Source organism: Leptopilina heterotoma, unplaced genomic scaffold, assembly GCF_015476425.1.
Source record: "Leptopilina heterotoma isolate Lh14 unplaced genomic scaffold, ASM1547642v1 Lhet_369, whole genome shotgun sequence".
NCBI classification, from domain to species: domain Eukaryota; kingdom Metazoa; phylum Arthropoda; class Insecta; order Hymenoptera; family Figitidae; genus Leptopilina; species Leptopilina heterotoma.
Genome location: NW_025111048.1, coordinates 97222 through 116752, shown reverse-complemented (window position 1 = coordinate 116752; position 19531 = coordinate 97222). Strand labels below are relative to the sequence as shown.

At 24.4% G+C, this 19531-nt stretch overlaps 2 protein-coding genes across 8 annotated transcripts in view; one reads left to right on the top strand and one right to left on the bottom strand.

The window, feature by feature from the left end:
- Positions 1–19531, top strand: part of LOC122505788 — a 30559-nt gene that overhangs the window by 8652 nt on the left and 2376 nt on the right. For 2 of the 7 annotated variants that reach the window (XM_043617625.1, XM_043617623.1), the window contains exons 2-4: positions 8002–8191; positions 16723–16816; positions 17055–17227. In XM_043617625.1, the coding sequence (XP_043473560.1) occupies positions 8015–8191; positions 16723–16816; positions 17055–17227 (444 nt within the window). In that variant the 5' untranslated portion in view covers positions 8002–8014. The other 5 variants (XM_043617619.1, XM_043617624.1, XM_043617622.1 and 2 more) reach the window with 5 other exon arrangements.
- LOC122505787 (cytochrome P450 9e2-like) lies at positions 8185–10020 on the bottom strand. The gene is made up of 2 exons (XM_043617617.1): positions 9221–10020; positions 8185–9073 (listed from the first exon to the last, which is right to left on the bottom strand). The coding sequence occupies exons 1-2, from the start codon at positions 9984–9986 to the stop codon at positions 8337–8339; spliced, it is 1503 nt and encodes a 500-aa protein (XP_043473552.1). The 5' UTR covers positions 9987–10020; the 3' UTR covers positions 8185–8336.

Genomic DNA, 19531 nt, shown 5'->3' with positions numbered 1-19531 from the left:
GCACTTTATGGGAATTTACACAGAACACATACTGCACATATTACTCTTAATGAGCAACACCAGTTGCTAAAATTCAGAAGTTAAAAGAACAAAATGATAAAAGTAACGACTTGTTAACGAATATAAGTAAACCAAAAAAATGATAGTAATAATAATATTATGAATAAAAATAATAAAAATTATAATAATAACAATAGTAGTAGTAGTAGTAGTAGTAGTAGTAGTAGTAGTAGTAGTAGTAGTAGTAGTAGTAGTAATAATAATGAAATTGTATTAACGGTTTTCTTAAACTAGCTTCGCAGTTGGAATATATAGCATATTAAATTCGATCCGAGTAGAGCCAGGTGAGAGCTCTGATTCCACCCTTTCCATTACTTACGATACCTAATTCATCTTCTTTGTCTAAAAAAAATTCTTTATTATTTTCTCTAAATTTTTGCATAGTTAAAATTGGTCTATTAATTTTTATTTTTGAAAATTACGAATTGATTCACGCATTAATTAATTAATTAATTTTACAAGAAGAGTTTTGTAATAATTATAAATAAATAATAAACAATAAATAAAATAATAAATAATTATAAATAACTAATAAACAATCAATAAAACAAAATAATAAATAATTAAAAATAAGTAATAAACAATAAAGAAAATAAAATAATAAATAATTATAAATAAAATTCTTTCTGCAAAATTATTATCAAAAATAATGAATTAGAACATTAAAGCCAAAAAATAAACCATGGGGGTCAGTAAGAAAAAATGAGAGCACTGCTAACTAAAAAAGATCAAATTGCAACGAATCGATCTCAAAAAGTGGATCAAATCAGAATTTGATTTCAATTTTTGGATCATTTTGATCCAATTTGGGATCATTTTGACATTTTTAGGAAAACAGTGAGTAAAATTCCCACATAATAAATAGAAAATAAAATCAAGTTTAATATGAATCGCAGTAATATAATTTGGATTATACACTGTTTTTTATATATTAAATCCTTCTTTCGAGTGTTATCAGTTTGTGAATATAAATGACACGAATATATACAAAAGGCGAATTTGAAATTTGTTGCATTATTCATGACATAACACAGTCATATCCGGTTTATGCTTCCTCTCTGGATTCTATGCCCGGGTTTTCCCATGACATGGAATTCCCCAGGTGATGTTGACTGACATTACTTTCGATTATACCTAGATTTATGAATATTACGTCAGAGATTGGACATAATCAAAAGCAGTCTCATAAAATTAGTGAAAAAAAAAAAATTTTTTTTAAACAAAAAATTACTTGATTTTAATATTTTAATATTAATTATTATTAGCAATAATTGTAATTATTTTATACTGTAATATGATTAATTTCCTATCATCATACATGTTATTTATTTTTTCTTTTTTTTAAATATTTCCTTTTCTTTCATTATACCAACCCCACATAATCTTGGAGAGCGGAATCCAAGGTATCTGTAGGCAGATTTCCCAAAATTCCCTAAGCAAAAAAAAAAAAAAAAAAAAAAAAAAAGAATTAAATATTGATATGTGTAAAAATAAATATTATTAAAATTATAATTAGCTGATTAAATACATAATATGCGTGTGCATTTATATGAGGGTTAGGGTGTTTTAAGTATAAAAATGTGTTCACACGTATAATCAAGGAATGTATATTATTTATATAGATACCCGCAGGGGGGTGGGTGATTTTTGAAGTATATGTGATATTATAAGAGGGAAAAATCATTTCCCAGATCGACACACCAGAGGGGGTCTAAAAGGTTGCAATGATTCGACACGTGACCAACAGATGCTAATGAGGACAAAATGAACCCCCATGTAAAACATATGCTGCCCTCGTGACCGCTCCAATGACCAATCGCACTAAACTGCAACTTCCGTATATTTCTCATGCCCCTATCGCGGATTCGCTTCATAACCACCCCCATAATGCTATACACACATTCGTTTTATCGCTAAAACAGCTACCCATTAACCTCTATTAAGGGAGTGAGATCTCTTCGACATTTTTTTTTGAGAGCAATTCGAGTGCCTACCCCCTCCCTCTTTTAAGCACCCTTAAACATTGACTTACATTTATACTGACTTATTGTATATTTTTAAAATTTTCATTTCCATTTTCAGCTAAATTTACCATTAAAATTTTAAAAAAATTAAACTATAAAATTACGTTAATTTTTACTATTATTAAATTTTTCAAAATTTTTACAGTATTAGGTCCAAAAGACAAGAAAAATTTCAATTTCTTAAAAAGGTTTGATTATGAATAAATTTGATGTTTACAGTCAAGATTGATTCCAAAATAAATAAAAATAAGTGTTACAGAGTTTTCTAAAACATTTTTAATTGGATTTAAAGTTCAATGAAATAATTTTATTTAAAATTGTCCAGAAGAATAAAATATCAAAACTAATCAATATTTTCAATTTTGGTAATTAATTATTTAGTTTAGATCAAAAAGGTTTTTAAGAAGGTCAAAATAGGTCGGTTTAAGTTAAATAAAACATTGTGAGGGTAATTTAAATTTTAGATAAACATTTTAAATCAAAATAATCTAAATAGATAATTAGTTAAAAATCTCTATTTTTTTAAAACTTTAATAACTTTTGCATATTAGGTGAAAAAAAGGTTTAACTATAGGTCAAAATGCGTGCTCTGAAGTTCTCTAATATAAATAGTAGAGAAAACAAAATTTTATTCAATACTTAAAATCTAAATCGTCTGTAAAGTTTAGTTTACAACATTTTCAGTATTTTTAAATGTATATAATTTTGTCATTTTAGGTCAATAAATGTTCTACAATATGTCAAAAGACCTTACTTTAATTAGTTTATATGATTGTATAATAAAGTTAAGCTTTGGATAAATATTATTTAAAAAAATTAACAAAATAGACAGTTTTTTAAAAATTTATATTTTAAAAAAACTTATTAACTTGGTCAAATCAGGTCAAAAAAAGACTTAAAATAGACCAAAATGCGTCTATTTAAGTTATCTAACACATGCTAGAAAGAAATTTAAATTTTATTTCAAATTGAAAATGAAAATCGTACATAAAGTTTAGTTTACAACATTGTCAATATTTTGAATTGTATATAATTTTGTTATTTTAGGTCAATAAATTTTTTACAATAGGTTAAGAGACCATTTTTTTAATTTCCCTGTAAGATTGTAACAAAAAGTTTAGCTTCGGATAAATATTTTTTTTTAAAATCACCAAAATAGACAGTTCTTTAAAAATCTATATTTTTTCAAAACCTATTAACTTGGTCAAATCAGGTCTAAATAAGGCTTAAGATAGACCAAAATGCGTGTATTTATGTTATCTAACACATGGTAGAAAGAAATTTGAATTTTAGTTCAAATTGAAAATCAAAATCGTACATAAAATTTAGATTACAACATTTTCATTATTTTCAGTTGCAAAAAATTTCGTAATTTTTGGTCAATAAATGTTCCACAATATGAGAAAATAATTCATTATAATTTCTCTCTAAGACTATAAGAAAAAATTAAGCTCTAGATAAATATTTTCTTAAAAAAATAAAAAATAGATAGTTTTTTAAAAATTTATATTTTTTTAAAAATTATTATCTTGGTAAATTCAGGTCCAAAAACGGCTTAAGATAGACCAAAATTCATGTATTTATGTTATCTAACACGTGGTGAAAACAAATTTAATTTTTATTTATTATTCAAAATGAAAATCGTCCAGAAAGTTTAGTTTACAACATTGTCAATATTTTGAATTGTGTATAATTTTGTTATTTCAGGTCAATAAATGTTCCACAATAGGTCAAACGACCTTACTTTAATTTGTCTATAAGATTGTATAATAAAGTTAAGCTTCGGATAAATATTATTAAAAAAAATGAACAAAATATACAGTTTTTTAAAAATCAAAATTTTTAAAAACTTATTAACTCGGTCAAATTAGGTCGAAAAAAGACTTAGGATAGACCAAAATGCGTCTATTTAAGTTCTCTATAAGAATGTGAAAACAAATTACAATTTTATTGAAAATTGAAAATCAAAATCGTCCAAGAAGATAAATTTTCAAAATCTTGTATAAATTAAAACTTTATTAATTTGGTTATATTAGGTCAAAAAAAGGTTCAAATGTAGGTTGAAATGATTGTCTTTAAGTTCACTAACACATGGTAGAAACAAATTTAAATTATATTAAATATTCAAAAACAAAATTGTCCAAAAACTTAACTTTTCAAAATTTTATATTCTCTTAAAACTTCAATAACTTGGTCAAATAAGGTCAAAAAAGTAATTAAGATAGACCAAACTACGCGTATTTAAACTATCTAATACATGTTACAAAATAATTTGATTTTCATTTTAAATTGACAATCAAAATCGTACATAAAGATAAATTTACAAAATCTTGTATTTTCTTAAAACTTTATTAATTTGAGCATAATAGGTCAAAAAAAGTTAAAATATAGGTCAAAATGATTGTCTTTAAGTTGACTAATATATGATAGAAATAAATTTAAATTCCATTAAATATTTACAAAGAAAATTTTTTCAAAACTCAAAAAATTGAATATTAACAAAAAAATTCATTTTTATTTTATTTCAATAATTTTAATTTTTAATAATAAATTTTGAAATTAAAATTTTTTAAATGATATAACAAAAAATTAATTATCTTCTATTCTCTGTTTCTCTAAAAGTGTATCTTTCCCCAACATATCTTAATACTACTTATTCAATAAACACTTTTACGGATTCGGTATTATCGATTCTTCACTAGTATTCCATTTTCTGTGCCTTTTGTATCAATTTTCTTTCTTGCAGATAATGCTTTCTTTTTACAAAAAAGAATTGAATACATTTTCAATAAATTAAAATTTTCAATTTTTTCATCTCCCGGGATTACACTGATCGGAAAAGTATTATTACAAAAATTTTTGTAATCATCATTCGTAGATTCTCATTAGTTCTAGTGAATTGTTTTTATTGGTTCACGGTCTAGAGAATTCTGATGTTGTGAGATTTAGTTTTGCTCAAACACGAGAGAGTGAGATAGAGAGGAAGCTGATCGAAGAAACGTGGTTTGCCTCAGTTTATTTCCCCAGGGTGATAAGAGATTGTTGGAATATTGTAATTTCGTTGCATATCATTGGCAATATACACTTTACCATAATCGTTATCGTAACGTAACGTATTTAACTACATATTTAACGTTCCTTTTACGTTTATTATTCATATCTTTATATATATTCTATATAATATTACATTTTGCATAATTTTATACATTCTATAATTTTACATGGGTTGTATAATTTTTAATATTTTATAATTTTTATGTGTTCTACAATTTTGTATATTCTTCAAAATTCATATGTTCTGTAGTTTTATAAATTTTCGTAGTTTTAATATACTCTGTAATTTTTACACGTTATCAGAGTTGCTACAGGTCAGGGAAATCAGGGAATTCAGGGAAAAGTCAGACATTTTCATTAAAAGTACTGAAAAATATTAAATGTTTAGGATTTATAAGAAAATTTTTTTAAAAATTCTCGTCAACATTTCAATTATTTTTATAAATAACAAAATTCTTCGCCGAAATTTAATTATATTCAGGAATTTTTATAAAATTCATTGTAAAATTTGATTATATTTAAAAGTATAACAATATTCATAACAAGAATTCAATTATTTTCAAAAAATCTAAAAAAAACTTGTCGTCAACAGTTCAATTATCTTTATAAACGAATAGCAAGATTCTTTGACAAAATTCAATTATTTTCATAAATTTTAATAACATTCATTGTAAAATTCAATTATTTTCATAAATAATAGTATTCATCACAAGAATTCAATTATTTTCAAAAGTATAATAAACTTTTGAAATTACTTTCAAAAGAAATAAAATTCAATTATTTTCAACAAATTCTCTTAATTCAATGATTTTTAATTTAAGTTATTTAACACATGGTAGAAAGAAATTTGAATTTTATTTCAAATTGAAAATCAGAATCGTACATAAAGTTTAGTTTACAACATTGTCAATATTTTAAATTGTATATAATTTTGTTATTTTAGGTCAATAAATGTTCTATAATAGGTCAATAGACCTTACTTTAGTTTGTCTGTAAGATAGTATAATAAAGTTATGCTTCTGATAAATATTTTGAAAAAAATTAACAAAATAGACACTTTTTTAAAAATCTATATTTTTTCAAAACTTATTAACTTGGTAAAATCAGGTCCAAAAATGGATTAAGTTAGACCAAAATTTGTGCATTTAAGTTATCTAACACATAGTAAAAAGAAATTTAAATTTTATTTCAAATTGAAAATCAGAATCGTACATAAAGTTTAGTTAACAACATTGTCAATATTTTAAATTGGATATATTTTTGTTATTTTAGGTCAATAAATGTTCTATAATAGGTCAAAAGACCTTACTTTAGTTTGTCTGTAAGATATTATAATAAAGTTATGATTCTGATAAATATTTTGAAAAAAATTAACAAAATAGACACTTTTTTAAAAATCTATATTTTTTCAAAACTTATTAACTTGGTAAAATCAGGTCCAAAAATGGATTAAGTTAGACCAAAATTTGTGCATTTAAGTTATCTAACACATAGTAAAAATAAATTTGAATTTTATTTCCCATTAAAAATCAGAATCGTACATAAAGTTTAGTTAACAACATTGTCAATATTTTAAATTGGATATATTTTTGTTATTTTAGGTCAATAAATGTTCTATAACAGGTCAAAAGACCTTACTTTAATTTGTCTGTAAGATAGTATAATAAAGTTATGCTTCTGATAAATATTTTGAAAAAAATTAACAAAATAGACAGTTTTTTAAAAATCTATATTTTTTCAAAACTTATTAACTTGGTCCAATCAGGTCCATAAATAGCTTAAGATAGACCAAAATGTGTGTATTTATGTTATCTGACACATGCTACAAAGAAATTTGAATTTTGTTAACTATTCAAAATGAAAATTGTCCATAAAGTTTAAATTACAACATTGTCAATATTTTGAATTGTATATAATTTGGTTATTTTAGGTCAATAAATGTTCTACAATAGTTTAAAAGACCTAACTTTAATTTGTCTATAAGATTGTATAATAGAGTTAAGCTTTGGATAAATATTTTGAAAAAAAATTAACAAAATAAACAGTTTTTTAAAAATCTATATTTTTTCAAAACTTATTAACTAGGTCAAATTAGGTCAAAAAAAGACTTAAGATGGACCAAAATTCATGTATTTAAGTTATCTAACACATGGTAGAAAGAAATTTGTATTTTATTTCAAATTGAAAATCAAAATCGTATATAAAGAAAAATTTACAATTTCTTGAATTTTTTAAAATCTTTTTCAATTTGGGCATAATAGGTCTAACAAGTTTAAATGTATCTCAAAATGATTGTCTTTAAGTTGACTAACATATGTTAACAACAAATTTAACTTCTAATAAATATTTACAAACAAAATCATCCAAAAACTCAACTTTTCAAAATACAATATTTTCCTAAAATTTCAATAACTTGGGCGTATTAGGTAAAAAAGTTTTAACTATAGGTCAAAATACATGCTATGATATTCTGTTACACATAGTAGAAAAAAATAAAAATTTTATTTATTATTAAAAATGAAAATCGTCCATAAAGTTTAGCTTACAATATTTTAAATATTTTTAATTGTATATAATATCGTTATTTTAGGTCAATAAATATTCTACAATAAGTCAAAGTAGGTTATTTTGATTTTTCTCTAAGTTCATAAGAAATTTTGTCTGGAAATCAGGAAAAAGTCAGGGAAAAACAAAATTAAATATTTGTGGAAACTCTGGGTTATGTAGTTTTATATATTTTATAATTTTTACATGTTCTAGTTTTATACATTCTTTAATTTTATACATTCATTAAATTGTTAATATTTTTAGGTCAAGTGAATTCTTTAATTTTTGACATTTATTAAATTGTTAATATTTTCAGGTCAAGTGGATGAATGTGTTTGATACGAATCCTAACATTCTCTTTCATTTTCATCTACTATCTTGTTTATTTACTGCAAAGGGTCGAGGTTGATCCTAAATTTTTCATCCTCAGTCAACAGAAGAGAGTGCAAAGAGCAGAAGTGAAAGAAGTTTTCAATTTTTTCAATCACTTTCATATTTTGGAAAAGGTAAGAATCATTTAATATTGTAATTTTAGAATTAGATTGTCCACGCCTCCTAATTTCAAGTTTGCAAGAATTAAATATTTCCCATAATCAAAAAATTTTTTGAAGTTTACAACAGTAAAAATTAAAAAAAAAAAAAAATAATAATTCAGGACAAAAGTTTAAGCCTCACCCAAAGTCCAGATTTGGGTGTAGTCGAAAAATGCAAATCACGTTTTATCGGCAGGTCTGTTTTAGAAGAAATTTCCAAACTACAATTTAAGAGTAATTGAATTAGTGCTAATTTCATTTCAATCATTGCCATTCTTCTGCCAACACACATACGTGGACCTTGACCAAATGGTAAAAAGGTGAATTTTGATGATCTTTTCTCTTTTTCCCGTTCGCTGAATCGTTCGGGATCAAACATCTCTGGATTTGGCCAATATTTTGGATCCATGTGCAATCCGTAGAGGGATATTAGGACAATGACACCGGGACTAATTTTACAAGATAAGCCATCTTTTGCGGAAATTTCACATTCCTCAATGCATCTTTTTGATAATAGCGGTATTGTTGCATTCATTCTTAATGATTCGTATAAAACTTGTTCCATATAATTAAGATCGTTGAGTAATTCGTAACACAGTTGATTATCATATTTTTGGAGATTCACAACTATTTCCTGGCGGACTTTGTCCTGAATTTTTGGATACAAGGCTAATTGAAGACAGAGGAAACTTAAACTAATACTTGCTGATTCATAGGCGTCGAGTAGAAAACCCTCCATGTAGATTAGGAGATTTTTTTCGTTTATTTTACAATCGCCGTGGGTTTTTTGATGTTCTATCATCATTTGCAGAAAGTCGTCATAATGTTCTTGGCTATTTCTCTTTTTCAGCACGTCTACAAAAAGGGTTTTGTAAATTAAAAAAAAAACATCGAATTATTAACGGAGGATTAATGATTGGAGAATAATTGGAGAATTAATATTATTAATATTAGAAATTAAGATTAATAGGAGTTAGTGAATAAATATTTGTTGCTTCTTACCCTTAATGCTGTCGCGAAAAAATAATTCCAATTTCTTCGGTACTCGACGAATTCTCAATAATTTCGCCAGACCCGGCGAATAGAACGACAGCATTTCTTTAGTTCTAGCCAAAATTGATGAACCAAACATCACAGATATGATTCTTTCGAAATTATCATCACTCTCAAAGCAATGACCCTCCAAACCAAATCCAACATGTGCCACAAATTCTCCTGTATATCGATTCCAAAATTCCACCAATTCCACTTCTTTTCCCCTCCTATCAATCTGAGTAACCAAAAATTTCCTCAACTTAAAAGACACATCTCTTGTCGATAAAAAAAGTGATTTTAATTTACTACTCGAAAATCCAGTCGTCATTACTGATCGCACAATCTTCCAATCCTCCATTCGAGCAAAAAACGGATTCTTACTCATCGACGGATCCAAATGAGGATCCAGTAAAATTTGATTTTCACCAAAATTCGAAAAATTCGTGACAAGAATTAATTTTGCTAATTCAGAATCACGAATAAGTAATGTTGGTGTTTTAAATTGATAAAATCCCACCATACTTGAATTTTCATATTTCTGATAGATTCTCTCGCATAATGTTGGAAAACTTTCCTTTAATGACACCAAGGACCACATGTGACCGAAAACTGGAATTATTCCTGGAACACATGGTATTCCTCTAGTTCGCCAATAGTTGTATTTTGAATGAAAATAGAAATAGACGAAAATTACTAGTGGAAAGAGAGAAGAAAATATGAAAATTATTGTCATACTGCATATAGATTTAAATTTATACTAAACAAAATTTTTGCTCTTTGCCTTTAAGCGATACGTTATCATTTGTAAAACACTTAAATTTCAAACTGAATTAAACACATATCAGAGTGTTGTGTTTATATTGTACTATCAATCTTTTTTTTATTATTGTTCGTCAAATAAGGTTTTGTGCAAAAAAAAAAATAATAATCATAATTTTTCTTTACAATAGTAAAAAAAATTTAATTTATATTGTATCTACTATTAATGAATATAAACATACTGGCAAATATACTATTAATATTAATATTTATATTAATATTGCGCGGAACTTGATATTTAATTTATTATTATTATGCAAATAACAAAATTTTTTATTTTCAAATATGAATTTTTGAATAATTTCAGACTCAAACTTAAAAAAAAATTCAATTATTAACTAATTTACTAATTAATTATTCTTGTTTATTAATTTCAAAAATTTTAATAAAATTCTTCACAGGAATTCAATTATTTTTATAAATAATAACATTTTTTGTAAGAATTCAATTATTTTTATAAATAGTAAAATTTTTGGAAAAAAATTATTTTTAAACAAAATTTTGATAAAATTTTACGAAGAATTACAATTATTTTCTGAAAATTTTAATAAATCCTTCGAAACAATTCAATTATTTTTTTAAATAGTAAAATCTTTGCAAAAATCCAATTATTTTTAAGAAAATTTGACGAAAGAATACAATTTTTTCTTAATTCGTTATAAAATCTTTGCAAAAATTAAATTATTTTCAAAAAAATTCCACGAAAAAATTCAATTTTTTTCTTATTCGTTATAAAATATTTCACAAGAATTCAATTATTTTCTAAAATTTTAAAAAATTCTTAGAAACAATTCATTTTTATTTATAAATAGTAAAATTCTTTGCAAAAAGTGTATTATTTTTAGAAAAATTTCACGAAAGAACTGACAATTTTTTCTTAATTCGTTATAAAATCATTGCGAAAATTCAATTATATTAAAAAAAATTTCACGAAAGAATTAAATTTCTTTCTTAATTCGTTATAAAAAATTTCAATAGAATTCAATTATTTTCTAAAATTTTAATAAATTATTCGAAAAAATTCAATTATTTTTAACACAATTTTAATAAAACTTTATGAAAGAATTTAATTTTTTTTCAATTTTTAATAATATTTTTCGAAAAAATTCAATTATTTTCTAAAACTCTAATAAATCCTTCGATTCAATTAAATTATATTTATCAATAGTGAGAAAATTCTTTGCAAAAATTTAATTATTTTCAAACAAATTCTACGAAAGAATTCAATTTTTTCATAATTCGTTATAAAATCTTTGCACAGATTCAATTATTTTCTAAAATTGTAATAAATTCTTCGAAAAAATTCAATTATTTTTAACAAAATTTTGATAAAATTTCATAAAAGAATTAAATTTTTTCAAAATGTTTAATATTATTTTTCGAAAAAATTCAATTATTTTCTAAAATTTTAATAAACCCTTTGAAGCATTTCAATTATATTTATAAATAGTAAAAATCTTTGCAAAAATTCAATTATTTTTTAAAATTTTAATAAATTCTTCGAAAATATTTAATTATTTTTAACAAAATTTTAATAAAATTTCATTAAAGAATTCAATTTTTTTGGTATTTTTTATTATTATTTTTTGAAAAAATTCAATTATTTTCTAAAATTGTAATAAATCCTTGGAATGAATTCAATTATATTTATAAATAGTAAAATTCTCTGCAAAAATTCAATTATTTTCAAAAAAATTATACAAAAGAATTCAATTATTATTTTCTTAATTCGTTATAAAAAGTTTCAATAGAATTTAATTATATTCTAAAATTTTAATAAATTCTTCGAAAAAATTCAATTGTTTATAACACAATTTTAATAAAATTTCATAAAAGAATCCAATTTTTTTAAATGTTTAAATAATATTTTCGAAAAAATTCAATTATTTTCTAAAATTTTAAAAATTCCTTTGAAACAATTCAATTATATTGATAAATAGTAAAATTCTTTGCAAAAAGTCAATTATTTTTAAGAAAATTCCACGAAACAATTCAATTTTTTTTCTCAATTCGTTATGAAATTTAAAAAAAAATTTAATTACTTTCTAAAATTATAATATAATTCAATAATTGAATGTTTAATTTCAATTTTTATCAAACACCATTACTTTAAAAACTTGAAAGAAATTGTTCATAAAATCAAATTATTTTCAAAATTTTTTTTAAAATTATTAAAGAAACTCCATTATTTAAAAAGAAATTCAAAGAATTTCTTCAAAAACACTTTAATTAGAATTTTCAAAAATTTCAACAAAATTCTTTTCGAGAATTCAATTTTTTTCCCAAATAATAAAATTCTTTGAAGAATTTCTATTATTATCAAATTTGTTGATAACATTCTTTTCATCAATCCGATGATTTTGAATACATTAATTTAAAAACTTAAAATATTTAAAAAGAAAAAGTATTAAAAATGTTATGAAACAAAAATTCAACGAAAAATCCCACCATTGATTCTTGATAGTTTGTTGTAAATTTTTTCCAGAGAAGGAAAACTTTTTTTCATTGTCAAGATGGACGACATGTGTTCCAATATTGGAATCATTGCAAGAACACATGGTATTTTCATTCTTCGACAATACCCCAAAATCTTTTTCTTCCATTTATGAAAACAAATTCAACAAACTTATCATGAAAAAGTTGATAAATTGTTTGACAAATCGCAAGTAAATATTTTTTTTTCTTTAATTGTGTTGCTATTGAGAAATCCCACCGCTGCCACCAATATTGAACATTACTAAGAAAAACATTTTGCACCATTAATAGAAATATTTAATTAGTCCTTAATATCGCAGAAAATTAAGAGATTACCAATATCGCACTTGAAAAAGTAAAAGAAAGAAAAAAGAAAAAAATCTTGTCAATATTTTCACACAAAATAAACTTTCCTGATAAATATATTCTAAACTGACATTTCTCTTTAAAAATCCGCTTCACGAACAAGTGACAAACAAGTTTGAAACTGAAAAAATCCAACCATAGGTAGTTGAATTTTTGTCTGTTCTGTTCTGTACAAATTCTCGTTAAAGACTTTTGGAAAACTTTGTCTGAGAGGATAAAACTGACCACATGTGACCAAATAGTGGTATTTGTCCTTGTGCTGCAGGGGTATTTTTCTTTTCCTCAAAAATCCTGGTTTAATATTGTTAGAAATTCTGGTTTCAAGTTATAGTTCGAAACAAAATACCTAGAAAATTACAGAACTCGTATTAAAAAAAAAATGAAAAACAAAATAATGTAAAAGTAGAGAAATAAATAGAAAAAAGAGGAAAAAGAAATTCTCAATTCACGATATATGTACAATGAAGACTGTATCAGAAATTTTTTGTAAACAACTTTATAGGTTTCTTGTCGAAAAAAGAGCGATAAAACTATATTTTATTTGCCAATATATTATATATGAAACGGGGAAATGTTTTCCATTCGAGATATTAGACAAAATTGTGAAAAGTAGAAATAAAAATTTTTAAAATGATTAAATTTTTGTAAATTCAAGAAATGCATGTAAAATATATGTATTATATTTCAGTTTTTCAATTTTCTTTTTATGTTCTTATTTTTTTTTTTCATTTTTAGAAAGTGGTAAAATTTTTCTTGAAAGTATCATAGAAATGGAATTACAATACAATTAAAATATACAAGGGTGTGAACGTATGTCTTTATGCTAATGTGAGACATTGAATATGACATCCCTACGAGGTTCACTTCACAAGGTTCACAAAATCGTTATACCATCACAGGAAATCCTGCTTCCTTTTAACAATACTTTTAAAACTGAATTTTACGATTCAATTAGAATTACAGATTTTTTGTTGATCTTTACTAAAATAAACTTAATATTGAAAAATTTTACTTTTTTTTAAACATGAATAAATTTGATATCTTGGGTTAAAAAAAAGGACTTGTCTTTTGAAATAGGTCTAAATAAGTGTCTTGATGTTTTATAAAACATAACAGAAAGAAAACAATAGATCAAAATGTGTGTCCTAAAAATCACTAAAACATAGTGGAAATAATTTAAAATTTTAATAAATATTAAACATCAAAATCATTCTAAAAGATAAATTTTCAAAATATTGTATAAATTAAAACTTTATTAATTTAGGGATATTAGGTCAAAAACGGCTCAAATATAGGTCAAAATACATGTTTTTAAGTTCTCTAAAACAGGAAGAAAAAAAAATTAATTTTTTAATGGAAATTGACAACCAAAATCGTCCAAAAAGATAAATTTTCAAAATCCTGTATAAATTAAAACTTTATTACTTTCGGCAGATTAGGTCCAAAAAGGCTCAATTATAGTTCTAAATACGTGTTTTTCAGTTCTCTAAAACAGGGTGGAAGCAAATATAAATTTTACTAGAAATTGAAAATCAAAATCGTCCCAAACGATAAATTTTCAAAATTCTAAATAAATTAAAACTTCATTAATTTGAGCAGATTAGGTCTAAAAAGGCTCAATTTTAGGTCAAAATACGTGTCCTCAGATTCTCTGAAGCAGGAAGGAAACAATTAAAAATGTTATGGAAAACTGAAAATCAAAATCGTCCAAAAAGATGAATTTTTAAAATCTTCTATAAATAAAAAATTTATTAATTTGGACAGATTAGGATCACAAAAGCTCAACTAAAATTCTTAATACGTGTTTTTAAGTTCCCTAAAACAGAGTTGAAGTAAATTTAATTTTTATTACAAATTGAAAATGAAAATCGTCCAAAAAGATGAATTTTCAAAATCCTGTATAAATTAAAACTTTATTACTTTGGGCATATTAGGTCCAAAAAGGCTTAATTATAGTTCTAAATACGTGTTTTTTCAGTTCCCTAAAACAGGGTGGAAGCAAATATGAATTTTATTTGAAATTGAAAATCAAAATCGTCCCAAAAGATAAATTTTTAAAATTCTAAATAAATTAAAACTTCATTAATTTGGGCAGATTAGGTCTAAAAAGGCTCAATTTTAGGTCAAAATACGTGTATTTAGATTCTCTGAAACAGGGAGGAAACAATTTTAAATTTTATGGAAAACTGAAAATCAAATTTGCTAAAAAAGATGAATTTTTAAAATCTTCTATAAATAAAAACTTAATTAATTTGGACAAATTAGGTCCACAAAAAACTAAAGTTCTAAATAGGTGTTTTTAAGTTCCCTAAAACGCTGAGTTGAAGCAAATTTAAATTTTATTAGAAATTGAAAATGAAAATCGTCAAAAAACATTAAATTTCAAAATCCTAAATAAATTAAAACTTCATTAACTTAGGCAGATTAGGTTTAAAAAGACACAACTATAAGTCAAAAAACATAGTTTTAGGTTCTCTAAAACAGGGTGTAAATAAGTTAAAATTTTTTTGAGAATTAAAAATAAAAATCGTCCAAAAACATTAAATTTCAAAATCCAGTATAAATTGAAATTATATTATTTTGGGCATATTACGACCAAGAAGGCTCTATTATAGATAAAATTACGTGTTTTTAAGTTCTCTAAAACGGGGTGGAGACAAATTTAAATTTTATTAGAAATTGAAAATGAAAATCGTCCAAAAACATTAAATTTTAAAATCCTGAATAAATTAAAACTTCATTCATTTGGGCAGATTAGGTCTAAAAAGGCTCAACTTTAGGTCAAAATAAGTGTCTTCAGATTCTCTAAAACTGGATGGAAACAATTTAAAATTTTATTAGAAATTGGAAATCAAAATCGTCCAAAAAGATAAGTTTTCAAAAACGTGTATAAATTAAAAGTTTATTATTTTGGGCTTATTAGGTCCAAAAAGTCTGTATTATATGTTAAAATACATATTTTTTAGTTCTACAAAACAGGATGGAAACAAATTGAAATTTTATTAGAAATTGAAAATGAAAATCGTTCAAAAACATTAAATTTCAAAATCCAGTATTAATTGAAATTATATTATTTTGGGCATATTACGTCCAAGAAGGCTCTATTATAGATAAGAATACGTGTTTTTTAGTTCTCCAAAACAGGATAGAAACAAATTGAAGTTTTATTAGAAATTGAAAATGAAAATCGTCCAAAAACATTAAATTTCAAAATCCTGAATAAATTAAAACTTTATTAATTTTGGCAGATTAGGTCTAAAAAGGCTCAACTTTAGGTCAAAATAAGTGTCTTCAGATTTTCTATAGCAGGATAGAAAGAATTTAAATTTTTATTTTTACATAATAATGATTTTCAATTATTTTTAGTTACTAAAGACTTCATAATAGGTCGAAATTTGTGTAGTAAAATATGTATGTCAATATGTATATATATATATATTTTTTAATGAGGGGCTCTAATAAATTTTGAAAATTGTGTATTTATTTAGACATATTTTGAATCTAATGCAATAGATTTTATACTAATTCGGGATTTAGTTATCAAATCTAAAACGTAGTACGAAAGCATTATTATCAATTTATTAGATAATTTATATGTAATTTTGTTAAATATGCGCAAAATAGATATGCTGACGATGGCAAGAAAGCAATTATTTTCAAAAATAATAAATTCCAATATGTCTCGTGCGCATTAATTTTAGTTTCTAAAAATAAAAAAAGTGCAGATTTTTCTTGCTTATCAAAAATTAAACACTGTAAATAAAAACAAATCTTTGTTTATTCATTTTTAAATATTTTTATCGTTACAGTTGTTTCCTTGGTTATGGAGACTGAACGAAGCCGACGCCAAGATTTTATCACCAGGAAAATTTTTCACTGCTTTGATAAGAATACCAATTTTAGGTAAAAAAAAACAATTTTTTTAACTTAAAATAATTATATTTCGAATATTTTCTTTTCTTATTAATTACTTGGAATTTTTATAAATAAACCAAATTCTCCAATGATAATAATTTTTAATTAAAAATTGATAAATTAAAATTAATAAATTAAATTAATAATTAAAAATTAAATAAATTAGTAAATTCTGAATAAAAAATTGTAAATAAAGATAGGTGATAATAAAATTTTTTTATTACAGGAGAAAAAAGAATATTTTTCACTGTGACAAATTATGAACCACCAAAATATTTTGCAATCGAGTCAAAGGATAATTTTTTTAAATATCGAATAGAGATTCGTCTAAAGAGAGAAGAAAATAGTCTTCTGTTTGAAACCAGTGTGTTTTGCAATAAATCTCTAGCTTTGTTTCAAGTAAGTATTTTTCTTTGCCTTTCTAAAAAAAAAAAAATGGAGAAAAAAATTATTTTTCAGAATAAAAGTGGTTTTTTTCTAAAAGGGAAAAAAATTAGAGCAGCTGAAAATTGACCTTTTCTCGGGTTAAAAATTCAGGTTCATTGAACCGAGACAGATCACTAGATGAGCATTCTGAATTAGTACTCCCTCGTGAGAGGAGATATATTTGCTTCACGATCATTTACTTGCAGTCCGCGAAGATTGGGGAAGACTCTCCCCCACCACTCTTTCTCTCTCTCTCTCTCTTTCCCTATTGGATTCAGGCATCCTGAAGGGTGGGGGGTAGAACAAGACGAAGTAGAAGAAGTACCCTATTATCTCAACTATTTCCCTTAACTCTAGGGACCCCTCTCACAAGTTTCGATCTTTACAACTCTGAGCTTACAGAAAAGGAGGATCAGAATCCATTCTTACAGTCGCACGTGTCCTTCGCTGATTTAACAAAAGATGTTCGCAAGCCCCATGGAAAATCCTTCTTGCGTAATACCCCAAGAAGATTTGGGTCTTCATACAACTCTCACCTGGTTCTTCATTTTGGCGGGAAAATAACATTAAATGCGAATCATACAAAGAAATTCGATTTTTTTTCTTCTATTCACTAATTTTTAAATTGTGTTAAAGTCGAAAAATATGGTAGAATAGTAGAAAAAAATTTAGAATTTATGTTAAATGATCACTGACATCTCAGCTTTAATTTGAGACCAAAAACGTAAAAAAATATTAACAAGATCTGAAGATAACATGATAAATGTTAAAGAATATTTTTTGCGACATTTTTTAAAAATTGATGCTTGGACATTTTTTACGATATTTCAAAAACGTCTTCAAATTTTTTATTGTTCTTGGTCTTGAATTAAAGGTTGTAAAATCCTGCAACCATTGATCTATTATGAAACATTTTTCGAACGTTTTAAGAAAAAATACCCTTCGAAAAGTTTGAATAAAAAATTAAGTAATTTTTCACTTTTCGTGCACAAAGTTTGTTGTAAGACTGTTTCGAAACAAAGTCGTAGCTCCAGTTTATTATTCATGGTTAATATTCAGTATAATGTCAGCTGTCATTAGAGACCTTGAACGTAGAAAAATACTAGTCTGATCCCAAGATATCATGAAAAATGTTTAAGTATATTTTTTTAATATTTTTCAAAAATTGATACTCAGACATTTTTTTTGATATTTCAGAAAATTGTAGACATTTTTTCAAGTTCTTGGTCTTGAATTAAAGGTTGTTAATTTCCGCAACTAATGACCTGTTATGAAACTTTTTTCGAGGGTTTTAAGAAAAAATACCATTCGTATAATCTGAGTAAGAAATTGAGTGATTTTTCACTTTTCGTGCTCAAAGTTTCTTGTATGATTATTTCAAAATAAAATCATAGGTCAAGTTTATTATTTATAGTTAATATTCAGTAAAATGTCAGCTTTCATTAGAGACCTTGAACGTAAAAAAATACTAGCCTGATCCCAAGATATCATAACAAATATTTAAGGATATTTTTTTGATATTTTTCAAAAATTGATGCTTGGACATTTTTTACGATATTTCAAAAACGTCTCCAAATTTTTTAATGTTCTTGGTCTTGAATTAAAGGTTGTAAAGTCCTGCAACCAATGATATATTATGAAACACTTTTTGAGCGTTTTAAGAAAAAATACCATTCGTAAAGTCTGAATAAGAAATTGAGTGATTTTTCACTTTTCGTGCAGAAAGTTTGTTACATGATTATTTCAAAATAAAATTATAGATCAAGTTTATTATTTATAGTTAATATTCAGTAAAATGTCAGTTTTCATTAGAGACCTTGAACATAAAAAAATACTACCGTGATCCCAAGATATCATGAAATATGTTTTAGGATATTTTTTGCCATATTTTTCAAAAATTGAGACTTGGACATTTTTTTTTATATTTCAGAAACGTGCCAATATTTTTTAATGTTTTGGGTCTTAAATTAAAGGTTGTAAAATTCTGCAACTAATGACCTATCATAAAAGATTTTTTGAATGTTTTGACAAAAAAATATCATTCGAAAAGTTTGAATAAAAAATTGAGTAATTTTTCACTTTTTGTGCAAAAAGTTTGCTTGTTGGATTTTTCGAAATAAAATCGTAGGTCAAGTTTATTAGTTACAGTTAATATTCAGTGAAATATCAGCTTTAATTTGAGACTAAGGGGAGGAAAAAAAATTCACGGGTTCCCAAGATATTACAAAACATATCCAATCATGTTTTTTTCGATAGTTTCAGAAAATTAAGGTATTG

Bases quoted from the DNA above. Each gene is read 5' to 3' on its own strand.
- LOC122505787 (XM_043617617.1), bottom strand. From the start codon at position 9,986: ATGACAATAATTTTCATATTTTCTTCTCTCTTTCCACTAGTAATTTTC. The intron at 9,074-9,220 runs GTAAGAAGCAAC...CCCTTTTTGTAG, and splicing joins TTTTCGCGACAGCATTAAGG to ACGTGCTGAAAAAGAGAAAT.